Raw genomic sequence first — 12,692 nt, 5'->3', positions numbered from 1 at the left:
GGTAATAATAAGCACTTTCTATATTTGGTTCGCGTTTGGTTCGATGAAGCCGAACCGAGACCTACGTTTTCAGGCGGACCAGAGTTCGTGTGTTTGGTCCGCGAACCGACATCAAGCCGCACCCTTTACGTTCGACTACGACCTCAGATCAGACGAGACAACCCGCTGAATTTAAGCATATTACTAAGCGGAGGAAAAGAAACTAACCAGGATTCCCTCAGTAGCGGCGAGCGAAGAGGGAAGAGCCCAGCGCCGAATCCCCGCCCGCGGCGGGCGTGGGAAATGTGGCGTACAGAAGTCCGTTTACCCGGTGTCGCTCGGGGGCCTGAGTCCTTCTGAAGGAGGCTCAGCCCGTGGACGGTGTGAGGCCGGTAATCGGCCCCCGTCGCGCCGGGGTCTGGTCTTCGACGCGCATTCACACAAACCCGAAAAACCGGACTATCGAATTCTGGTCCGATAATCCGGACCAAACAGCCCCTGTGTGAAAGCGACCTTAGATAGCAGGTATTGGGGGTATATCCTGTATAAGACATTTAACTATATGGTGATTTCATTGGATGTGCACTGTTAATAATGCTTGTATATCTTATCGTGTGTTGTCATGTTTGTTTATATGTTTGTTTAAAAAATTATAAAAAAATAAAATACAAAAAAAATACATAAGTAATTACAATGTACAGTATATAATACTGGATAACTACATTTGAGAGGAAAATGCTATTAGAGTGAACCAGGGTATCCTAAAAGGGTAGACTGTGTTGCAATGATGAATATGCGTTTGAATTAATAACAAGAATGGAATTATAATTGAATGTATTAAAGTAATGTAACTAATTGAACTGAATGATGATACAATGATGATGATGATTGATTGATTATTCTGTTGAATAAATAAACGTTGTTGAAATACACAACCGGAGAGGACTCAGAACCAGTAACACCATGTCTGCGCCTCCCTTTGTCAAATGACTAACTACAACCTGTTTCATAGGTTAAATATATCTCTGCTATCAGGTGCCATATCCTGGTACCTGTAACAGTTTATTGGGGGCTCGTCCGGGATCAGCGCCACCTGCTGGATGGGAGCTGATCCAGAGATCTTGACATCTGGACCAACCGCGACCCGATGAACCAGGAAGCAACGGCCCGTGTAAAGGGCCGCCGAATGAGGGATTGATCTGCGCAGTATCGACAGCAGTGAAGTGCCTCATCTGATGTCAGACGACAACGAGAGCTGCATCCACTACTCCACCTGACGAGAAGGAAGACCGGTGTCGTGTAGAGGAGATCCACCCACCACGGAAAGTCGCCACAGTGATCCTGAACTGAGAACCAAGTGCGAGGAATCGGGAAGCAGCCATTGGAGACAGCGAGAGGTTAAAGCTTGGTGTGGGACATCAAGAAGAGCCTGCTCACTCTACCTGCGGATGAACTGTTTCGCATTGCCGAGGCATTGGAACTGGTAGCAGGACTGGAGGCGTCTGACCGAACCCACCTTACCGTAGATGACGCGGAGGGGTGCTTCAACTTTATCAACGACTACCTGTACAGTAAAGTTTTACTGGAGTTAGAGGATACAGGGTTGTCTTATTTATTACAGATAAAAGATGTGACTGATGGGCTTATGCAGAATAAGGTGGTGGGTTCAGAAGAGGGTATAACCGAGGGCCTACGGTCCACCAGTCAAAGTGATGCAGTACCAGTCGACCCAATTAGTGTCTTTTATGATGTAAGTGAAACAATTGAGAGTGTGCTCACTTCAAAAGTAAGCAACCAGGTTTTACAGCGCCTGCCAAGTGTGCCACCACCCACAGCTCAGGCTGTGCCATTGAATGAGAGTGTACCAGACACCAAAGGAAACAGGAACCCCCTGGTGTGTCGCCAGATAAACTAGTATCTTTAAGAGAACTGTCATACCTTCACCGCAGGGAGTTTAAGCTCCAGGGAGGTCAGATAGGAGACCAGGGATCAGACATTAGTTACAACAGTGTCTGCAAACAGATTGACGAAGGTCTGAAGGAACAATTCAGCAATGCAGAGGTTGTTAGAGCCGTCTTGAGAGTGATCAAAGCTGGCAGCTTTAAGGATATGTTAATGGTAAAAGACGATTTGACTATCGATGAGCTGAAGGGTTTTCTCCATTCTCACCTCGGTGAACAAAGTAACACAGAGCTGTTTCAAGAACCTATGTGTACGAAGCAAAAGGATAGTGAAACACCGCAACAGTTTTCATATAGAGTCATAGGACTCAAGCAGAAGATTCTACTAGCATCAAAATATGCTGATACTGACGTTAAGTACAACGAACGCACCGTTCAGGATGTCTTTCTCCACACTGTGTACCAAGGTTTAGGACACAAACATGATGACATTCGTAGGGAACTCAAACCCTTACTTGAAGACAGAATACCTGATGAGGCCATTCTCAGACAGATGAAAAAGGTAATGAGCGATGAGAGTGAAAGACAGCGACGGTTAGGGCCTACCAATCGCAATAGACCCCCCCATGTACATAGTGCAGGGGCTGAGGTGAAGGGAGCACAGTGTCCCCCCCCCCCCATTAGGGAAGAAAATACAGGAAAGAAACTTAAAGTAGACCCGATCAAGCAGTTAGCAGAGAAAGTAGAGAAACTTACCAATCTAGTTGAGCTCCTGCAACAACAGCCCCAGGTCAGAACAGGGAGGATAAATATGCCGAGGGACAGGCCATATGGCTGTAGCAGATGTGTAGAACAGAATTTACCTAACTGCCCCCACTGTTTCCATTGTGGTGAAGAAGGCCATAGAGCGTTAGGCTGCCAAAAGAGACCACCACATCAGGGAATCTGGGGCCGGTCCCTGCAAGAGGACAACCATTGACCGGTTCCCCTTTACTGTCCCAAACTGACAACCGTCGTACTAGTGAGCCTGAGAAGGAAAGAGTAAGAGAGGAGAAGACTGCACCTAGAACAGGAACCAAGATGGTAAACCAGATACAGAAGCACACAGACCCCCCTGATTTACCAAACACCAAGAGTGAATGCCTCGCCAAGCTCGTAGGGAGAAGAGCTCTCACCCATTGTAACCTAAACGGTTTAGCAGTCCAAGCCCTGCTTGATACAGGGGCCCAAGTAAGCATGATTGACAGAACTTGGAAGAATAGATACTTACCTGACATGCCAGTCAGACCCCTTAGCGAAATCATAGAAGAAGAAGAGGAGTTGAAAGTCTATGCGGTAAACGGTGAGGTCCTCCCATTTGATGGCTGGGTGGCCCTTACAGTGAACTTAAAGGGGAATGAAGATCCTAACCGGTCAATCACTATGCCTTTCCTTGTAAGCAGCCTTGTTCTTGAGAGACCCCTACTGGGTTTTAATGTGCTGGAAGTGATGATACAGGAACAACCTGGAAGACTGATCCCAACTCTCACCAGCCTGCTCTGTAACGCCATGGTGATACCAGCCGAGAAGGCAGAACTCCTGGTGAATTATATTCAGACTGACAGACCCCCTGTGCAGGTTGGTCGCCTACGAACAGGTAAACAAGCCACTGTCATCCCCGCCGGTCAAGTGGCCTGGGTAAAGTGCCAAATCCCACCCCATGTGGAACTGTCTGACCCCACCTTCCTGTTTGAACCAGATGACAGTTTATCGCTGGCAGAACTGGATGTTGGAGAAGGCCTGCTGCAAGCGCAAAACCCCAGGAAGCCGCATGTCACCGTGCCTGTGGGAAACAACACAAAGCATACCGTCACTCTCCCCAGGAAGACAGCTCTGGGCAGCATCCATTGTGTTGGGAAAGTCATCACGACAGACTCCCCACGGCAAACCCCCATCCCAACCTACTCACCTGAAATCTCCCAGCCCACGGTACCCCCCAACCGTGCTGCTACAACGTCAGCTGTTCCCAGCTCCATCCCGTTCAAACCCCCCGTCGATCTCAGTCACCTCGACGACGAACAACAGACAATAGTCAACAGGATGCTTTGTGAAGAGGCTGGGTCCTTTGCACAAGACAGTAGTGACCAGTGATGCCACAGATTACTTGTAAAAGTAATCTGATTACTGATTACTGATTACTCCTTTAAAAAGTAATCTTAGTTACTTTACTGATTACTTGATTATCAGAGTAACTTAGTTAATTTGAAAGTAACTAGGTTACGAAGTCGTCCCCCCTGCTGCTGCCACAACATAAGAATGACAAAAAAATTTAGTAAAATGTACTCAGTTTGAGTAAAATGTACTAATAGGGCATGTAGGCCTATCTTTCTGGACTCTTTTTGTATCACAAACAGTACTGTAATTGCAAATCTGGTATGTCATAAATGTATAGATGTAGCAGTACTGTCTATCTGTATGTCATGTATGTCATATATGTTACGATGAATTGAAAATGGGGGACCCTGATGTAAACAAGACGAAAGTCTTTCTCTGGTCTGCATCCCCTTAACAATTGTATGTATTGAGCTGTACTGTACTGTACCCATTCTGCAATCTGTTAATAAAGTTTTCAATCAATCAATCAAACTATTAGAAAATTCAGAATGTTTCCTTTCAAAAGAGGCCAGACTCAGGTATGTGCTATAAATGGTTCAAGAATAGCTTTCAATTTACTTTGGGTATGCAATCAACAGGCGTTTTATGCAAAATTTGCAGGACTGAATGTATTTTTCAACAGGTCATTTGTAATTGTAACGGAATACATTTAAATAGAGTAACCCTACCAATCCTGGTGACGAGGGGTCATGAGACACTTTTGAAATGCACCCCAGAACACTGAGCCACTCAAATGCCCCCAAATGAATGCATGGACAGAGGGAGGGAGGAGACTGATGAAGATGATACACTCTTTTCTGGACACTTTTTGTATCACAAACAGTACTGTATTTGCAAATCTGGTATGTCATAAATGTATAGATGTAGCAGTACTGTCTATCTCTATGTCGTGTGTGTCGTTATGATGAATTGAAAATGGGGGACCCTGATGTAAACAAGACGAAAGTCTTTCTCTGGTCTGCATCCCCTTAACAATTGTATGTATTGAGCTGTACTGTACCCATTCTGCAATCTGTTAATAAACTTTTCAATCAATCAATCAATCTATAGATCTATAGATTTCACAAAAGATAAATGGTCAATAACACCACATGTAGGCTGATATGTAGCTGTACTGACAACCTACATACTGCAGTATGGTGTTCCATGTTCATGAATAGTGCAATGCAAAAGATGTTTAACTCAAAGGTGGAACATACTGTTTGGCTGGTGCACCTCCGACGCTCCGAGTCCTGTAGAAGTCGATGGTCGTGCTGTGCTGTATATTCCATATGCGGTAGACAGTATTTTGTTTCCTCCGCAAAGTGAATGTTTTTTTCACCCGGCTTAGCTGACACAAACGTTAAGTAGACTAGTGAACTTCCAGTGCAAGAAAGCGTTACCAGCGCGAGCGTCTAACAATAACAGCCGCGCCCACCAGCATGGATCAACACGCGAGGTTGCGTGCTGTGACGTCACTGCCCAATACTAAGAAAAGCTCTCCAAACGTATATTTGACTGTCGAAAACGAAAGAAAATACTGCATTCCGCCTGCATTATGATGAGATAGTAACGAAATAGTAACGCACAGCCACTTGGACAAGTAACTGCAATCAGATTACTGGCTTGTAAAGATTAACGCGTTCGATTACTATTTTCTGGGAAAAGTAATCAGATTACAATAACGTGTTACTTAGTAACGCGTTAGTGGCATCACTGGTAGTGACATTGGGTGCATCCCGAGCCTGCAGATGACAATCGCTCTCCATGATACTGTCCCGGTCCAGAAGACGTACTCATCAGTACCAAAGCCACTGAAGTAAAAGAGTACATACAGGAACTGTTAATGAAAGGTTGGATAGTCAAGTCAAAGTCTCCATATTCTGCCCCAGCGTCAGAAAGAAGGACGGCAGCCTACGGCTATGCATCGACTACCGCCTCCTGAACAAAATAACTGTGCCCGATCGTCATCCATTACCTAGAATACAAGACCTGACTGACACTCTTGGAGGCTATACCTGGTTTAGTATCCTAGACCAAGGGAAAGCTTACCACCAGGGCTACGTCGCCGAGGGTTCACGACCCTTCACCGCCTTCATCACTCCGTGGGGTCTTTACGAGTGGGTTCGCATCCCATTTGGACTCTCAAATGCCCCTGCAACGTTTCAACGGAGCATGGAGGAGATGCTAGGTCCCCTCAGGGACGAATGTTGTATCCCGTATCTTGACGACGTACTCTGTTACGCAAAGACATTTGAAGAACATGTAGAGACTCTCTGCAAGGTTCTCCAAGCCCTTCAATGTCACGGAGTGAAATTGAGACCTGAGAAGTGTGACCTCTTCAAGCAAGAAGTCAGATACGTGGGTCGCGGCGCTTAACATCGCGTCCCCAGATTCAAACCAGTAGTCTCACCCACACCTACAAACAATCAATCACGATGAACTGGTGAAGGCCCAAAAAGAGGACCAAGCCATCAACACGATCAGGGAGTTGAAAGAGTCGAACACGAAATTGTCAGACGACGTACGAAGAACCATAAGCGCAGCGACCCGAAAGCTACTTCATGAATGGAGCAGATTACATATTGACAATGATCTCCTTTACAGAAAGACCAATCAATACCAACAGTTGGTCCTCCCTGTAAAGTACAGAACACTTGCCCTGAAACATCTACATAATGAGATGGGTCATGTTGGAACGGAAAGAGTGATCCACCTCGCAAGAGAAAGATTCTACTGGCCTTTCATGTCCAGAGAGATTGAAGAATATGTGACCCGAAGATGTCCTTGTATCAAGTCTAAGAAGCCGGTCACACATGTCCGAGCTCCCATGGGCAGAATTACCTCCAACTTCCCATTAGAACTATCTACATCTGGAAACCAGTCGTGGAGGGTATGAATATATCCTAGTGGTGATCGACCATTTCACTAGGTTCGCCCAGGCGTACCCCACCAAGAACAAGAGTGGGAAAACAGCTGCAGAGCGTATCTTTAATGACTTTATACCCAAATTCGGTTATCCCTCGAAACTACATCATGACCAGGGTCGAGAATTTGAGAATAAACTGTTCCAAGCACTGCAACGGCTGTCTGGGGTCGGCCACTCTAGAACATCACCCTACCATCCACAGAGCAACCCAGCGGAGCGGCTCAATCGGACCATACTACAGATGTTGAGGACATTGACTGAAAATGAGAAATTGCGGTGGAAGGACCACCTCCCGCATGTGTTACACGCGTACAACTGTACCAAACATGAATCGACGGGTTACTCACCCTTTTTCCTCCTCTACGGTCGTCATCCACACCTCCCCGTTGACCTGTTGTTTGGGTTAACGAAGAAAGAGGAACCGTACTCACCCAGAGGATACGCGGAGCAATGGGCTGAGAAAATGTCTGAAGCCTACCGGATTGCTTGTGAGCATAGCAAAAAGTCCAGTGCAAGAGGAAAAGTAGCTTATGACAAGAAAACAAAAGGAGTAGTACTGCAGTCAGGAGACAGAGTTCTGGTAAGAAACCTCAGTCAGCGTGGAGGACCAGGCAAGTTCAGATCGTACTGGGAGAAGGCGATCTACGTGGTCAAAAGCCAGCTCACTGAGAGTCCAGTATACATTGTCTGCCCTGAACATGGAGACCAGAAAAAGACCAGCACACTACACCTAAATCTCTTACTGCTGGTAAATGATTTGCCCATGGAAATGACTCCACCGCCAGCCAGAACTGTCCCTGCGAAGAAAACGAATGACAGACCAAGAAGAGGAAGAATGTCAGACACACGAAGACAAGTAGAGACAAGGGACAGCGCTGACAGTGATTCTGATGATGACAGTGACAGAGGATACTGGCTAAGGATACCTGTTGAAAGGACAGAGGAAAGATAACTTGGACACCGTGAACGACGACCTGAAGTCATGCCAGGCCTGTGCCCTGAGAGTGAAGACTTTTGCTTGTGAAATAAAAAGTGGACTTTAGCAAACTCTCCTCTCTTCATTTCAACCGCTGTCTCTCAGCCGTCGTTACAAGGCCATTTCCTGGTCTTTGCAAGTACAAGGGAAAGAGTAGAACGGACAATCACAACGCAGAGTAGCTTAGCTGGTTCTTTATAGAAGAACCATAGACCCTTGTCACTTCAATTGGTGCTGTGTCCCTTTGAACCTGAAGCGCTCTTGATTTTTTTTCTTTTTTCGGCTGGACAAACACTCGGCACCGGAGACAATCGGTGCCCGCGGAGATTCATCACGACAGAATCCTGAAAAATAGGTGAGTGGACATGGGCCGTGATGACTGAAAACGTAGAGCGTTCTGTTCGAACTGGGGTTGAGTTTGAAATGTATGATTACCTCATAAGTGTCTCTCGAGGAGGGAGATAGATGGGGCGTTGGGGTGCGTGGCGCGCAGTATCATATTGGCTTGATTCAATTGGCAAGCGGGGACGTTTTAGTACGGCACAACTCGCAAATTGATAGTGCCGGGCTTCACTGGACGAAATGGTCGTTGATCGTGGCCTCAATAGTTTGGTGTTGGAAGGCGCCGGTGGGATGTATTCCGGTGAATAGATAGACCTAAGTCGTATTTTCCGGAAAAGTGCATGATGAGTTGAGATCTTTTTTTTTCATGCCTGAACAGTGGGTGGATTAAGGGTGTACGCTTGCTGGGTGAAGCAGGATCTCCGCTTGTGGTCGTCTCTCAAACGACGACAAGCGGGCATCTGAACCATCGACAAGACGATGCGTCGTTACTATTCTGATCCAACACTGCTCAGGTCACGAAATCAGATGTGTGTAAAGGAGGGCGTCAATATGATTCTTTAGCGTTACGGGTCGCGGGATTTAACGTGGGGAAATATGCAAAGAGGGGTCTACCGGAGCGGCACGTAGGTTTTTGAAAATATTGTACCAGGCTAGCCGGTCACCGTTTCAAATAAACGGGGGGAGGGGATTCGTCTGGGGTATATCAACCGAACTAAATATAGATCAACCCGTGTTGAGGGTTGATTAAGTGGATTAGGAAGAGGCGGACATTGTTTGTTAACCAAGTGAGATTGGTTGATTACAGAAAACGATAGTCGGCTGAAATCCGATTTAGGACGTGTTAGACTTCGGAGCATATTTCGGTACATGTTCGTCGTGACAAAAAGGTGAACAAAAGTACTTAGCAACAATTCGTTTCAATGTGCTGTTTGTAAAGTAAACATTCAGTGCATGTATAGTGTACTAATGCTCTTAAGCGCGGTGAAAATGAGCGCGGCGAAACTATTAAAAATAGTAAAAAAAGTGTGATGAAGCTAGCAAAACAGTGAGGCTAAGGCCTTAGTCAGTATCGACTGACTAAGAGCTCAAGATAGCCTTTCGAAAACGGAGAACAACAAACACTTTGAACCAGAAGTCGTTCTAGCAATATAGATGAGAAGTGTTTATATTTTTAAGCTATGAAAATAAGCGCTTATGTTGGAATTAAAGTGTATTCAATATTGTAGGCCGCTGTCGTCGTGGCTAAAGCGGCTAACTAGCTGCGTGCTAATATGCTACTAGGAGGTATTCAATATTGTAGGCCGCTGTCGTCGTGGCTAAATCGGCTAACTAGCTGCGTGCTAATATGCTACTAGGAGGTATTCAACATTGTAGGCCGCCGGCGTCGTGGCTTACGGCTGCCTTAATACTGGGATTATTCAATACTGAAGGTTGTGGATGGGGTGATATTGCAGTGTAACTGAGTTATCATTGATGTTGAATGCGTCGTGTGAATTGCAGTATTGACTAATGTTAGTATTAATGTTGAATGCGTGGTGTGAGCTGCAGTATGAAAGTGAATAATGTAATTATGGTTAAACTGGTTGATAGGCCGTATGAAAGACTCGCGCATGCGTGTTGGTTTGAAAGGACGATATGTGTGGTGTGTGGAGCGAGCGAGCAGAGTGGGTGGTATGTGGTTAAAAGTACACTAGGTGGCGACAGAGTCATGTCTTGGGCTCCCGTCCTGCTGTCGGCGTGGCATGATGGGATTCTCGGGATGTCTCGTGGTGCGCGGCCATCTTGGGTGGAGCGCCGTGGTCGCCATCTTAGATGGGGCAAGGGGTGTCCATTGTGAGGGATTTATTTTTCAAAGCGATGTGGTTGGAACTGCACTAGGGGGCGGTAGAGCCATGGCTTGGGCTCCCGTCCTAGGATAGAGACAGGAGGTTTTTATCTCTGGTGGTGCAGTACAATTCTTCACGTTGTGATGTCGTTCGTGACTTTATTACGTTGGTGGTATGATTAGATTAATAGGCAGTGGTGACGTTTTGGAAGCCACGGACGTGTTCATATGTCTCTCTTTTAGGACCCCCCCCCTATCCCTTTGTTTTCTGTCTCTCTCACCGCCTCTCTCTCCCCTCTCTCTCTCTCTCACCACCTACTCTCACCCCCCCCCTTTCTCTCTCACCGCCTCTCTCCCCCCTCTCTCTTTCTCTCACCACCTACTCTCCCTCCCTCCCTCACCACCCCCCTCTCTCTCTCTCCCTCCCTCTCTCACCACCTACTCTCCCTCCCTCCCTTCCCCCCCCTCTCTCTCTCACCACCTACTCTCCCCCCCCCCCCCTCTCTCTCTCACCGCCTCCCTCCACCCTCTCTCTCTCTCTCACCACCTACTCTCCCTCCCTCTCTCACCACCTACTCTCCCCCCCCCTCTCTCTCTCACCGCCTCCCTCCACCCTCTCTCTCTCTCTCACCACCTACTCTCCCTCCCTCCCTCACCACCCCCTCTCTCTCTCTCCCTCCCTCCCTCACCACCCCCTCTCTCTCTACTCTCCCTCCCTCCCTCACCACCCCCCTCTCTCCTCACCACCTCCCTCCCTCCCTCCCACACTCACCTACTGTCTCTTTCCGTCCCTCTCTCACCGCCTACTCTTCCTCCCTCTCTCTCTCTCTCTCTCTCCCTTTCTTCCCCTCCCTCTCTCCCCTCCTTCCTCCCACACTCTCCCCCTTTCTCTCTCCCGCTGTCTCTCGTGGGGCTTATTTTTGGTTTTGTACAAGTGGCAGGGGTGGAGGGTCTTTTGTTAAAAGCGTGAAGTGGTTATGGAACAAATAGGAATCACGTGTTATGTCTCTTTGGGCTGAATTAAGGCCAGACCCACCGCTCTTCCCACTTTTCCCCCCCGCCCCTCACATTCGTAGGTCCCAAGGTTCCTGCCCCTCTCTCCTAATCCCTTGACCTTCCCTAGCTTCCCCTAACCTACCCTAGCCTACCCTAATCCCTTAGCCTACCCTGACCTACCCTAATCCCTTAAACCTACCCTGCCTCCCCTAACCTGCCTCTCTCTCCTATCCTAACCTCCCTCTTTCCATAGCCCTAGACTCTCCCTCCCTAGTCTCCCCTATACCTACCCTCCCTAGCCTTCCAGACCTACACTAGCTTTGCCTACCTAGCAGGGCTCTCCCTAAACCTGCCCGGGCTTACATGGTTTCCCCCCCTAGCCCTTTCCTCTCTCGACCTCCCCTTAGTTCCGTTACGCCCTCTCTCCTACCCTTCAGGGGTTCCGGTACGTCCTACCTCTCTGTTTTAAATTGGGGTCCTCACTTCAGTAGGCTGTTGGCTGTGGGGCGTGTTGTTAAAAAGACATGTTGTTGTTTGTGGGGGTTGCAGGACGTATTAGGACCCGCGCCGGTGAAGGAGGAACGCGGAGGAGGACGGAACACTCACCATGGTTCCTGGTTTGAGTGAATGTAGTAGGCGGGTGCTTTGGGGGTGTGCTATATCAATGGTTTGGTTGTGTATATTGGCTAGCGTGGTGCTGTATGTTCCACTCCGGCAGCCTGAGCTGCCAGAGGTAGTGGTAGTGGGTAAACGGTCGCTGCCAGACCATCACGGTAATCTGTTTCTGAGGATGGCGAGGGCGGTGGCGGAGGTAGCTAATAAATCAGATTGCTCTGTGTGCGGCCTGTCCCCACAGGCGGCCGCCGCGGGCCTTCCTCTGATAGCACACCCTATAACTAAGTGTCATGCCAACGTGTTAAGGGATTTGCCTACCCCTGACCTGTGTAAAGGGGTGGGATCGGCAAGGATTGAGGGATATCTGGGGTTGGGATTGACGAAGAATGTGATGAAGATAAGTGGGCTGTTAGATGTTGGCCCCATTCCAATAGCATATAGGTCGGCAGGGTTTGAGAAGTGTGTAGAGGGTAAATCGAATGGTAAGGTCGTGGGGTACTTGGACGGCTGCCTGGGGGATAAGGGGGTCTGGGGTAAGGATTCGGAGGCGCCAGCTCCGCCTGGGGCATTTTGGATTTGTGGTGATTTTGCATATGCTTCGCTGCCAATTGACTGGAGGGGAAGATGTGCGTTGGGTTACTTAGTACCAGCTATGAGGGTGTCTGATGTTTTGCCAGCGCTTCCCAAGACAAGGAAGACACGGGATGGGGACCATTTTTTTAGAGTGGCGTTTCCCTGGTATGGGGCATATGCAAATATGGGAGAACTAGATCATTTGGCTAAAATATTTGAGGACATGGCTACCACAACAGTGAGGGGCTTGACCCTGGAGACTCAGGAGATACGGTCTTTACGACTGATGGAGATGCAGACGAGGGCGGCTATGGACTTCCTATTGGCGGCGTCGGGGGGTATGTGTGCGTTGATTGGTCAGGAATACTGCACATTCATACCAGCCAATGATGAAATGGGCTTGCCAGCCATAATTGAGCA

The 12,692-nt window shown here is 47.9% G+C and overlaps 1 protein-coding gene across 1 annotated transcript in view; it reads left to right on the top strand.

The window, feature by feature from the left end:
- The window catches only part of cnga4 (cyclic nucleotide gated channel subunit alpha 4), a gene marked incomplete at both ends in the record, with an annotated part of 75,576 nt that extends 63,865 nt beyond the window's left edge, over nt 1-11,711 (top strand). Inside the window, 2 exons of the mRNA XM_084314417.1 lie at nt 11,522-11,529; nt 11,634-11,711. Of these exons, the coding sequence (XP_084170543.1) occupies nt 11,522-11,529; nt 11,634-11,711 (86 nt within the window). The remainder of the gene's footprint in view (nt 1-11,521; nt 11,530-11,633) is intronic.
- Between the last annotated feature and the right edge of the window lie 981 nt (nt 11,712-12,692).

Source organism: Notolepis coatsorum (assembly GCF_963971535.1).
Source record: "Notolepis coatsorum genome assembly, chromosome: 5".
NCBI classification, from domain to species: domain Eukaryota; kingdom Metazoa; phylum Chordata; class Actinopteri; order Aulopiformes; family Paralepididae; genus Notolepis; species Notolepis coatsorum.
The sequence above is the reverse complement of the archived record's forward strand: the minus strand, read 5'-3'. Positions and strand labels throughout refer to the sequence as shown.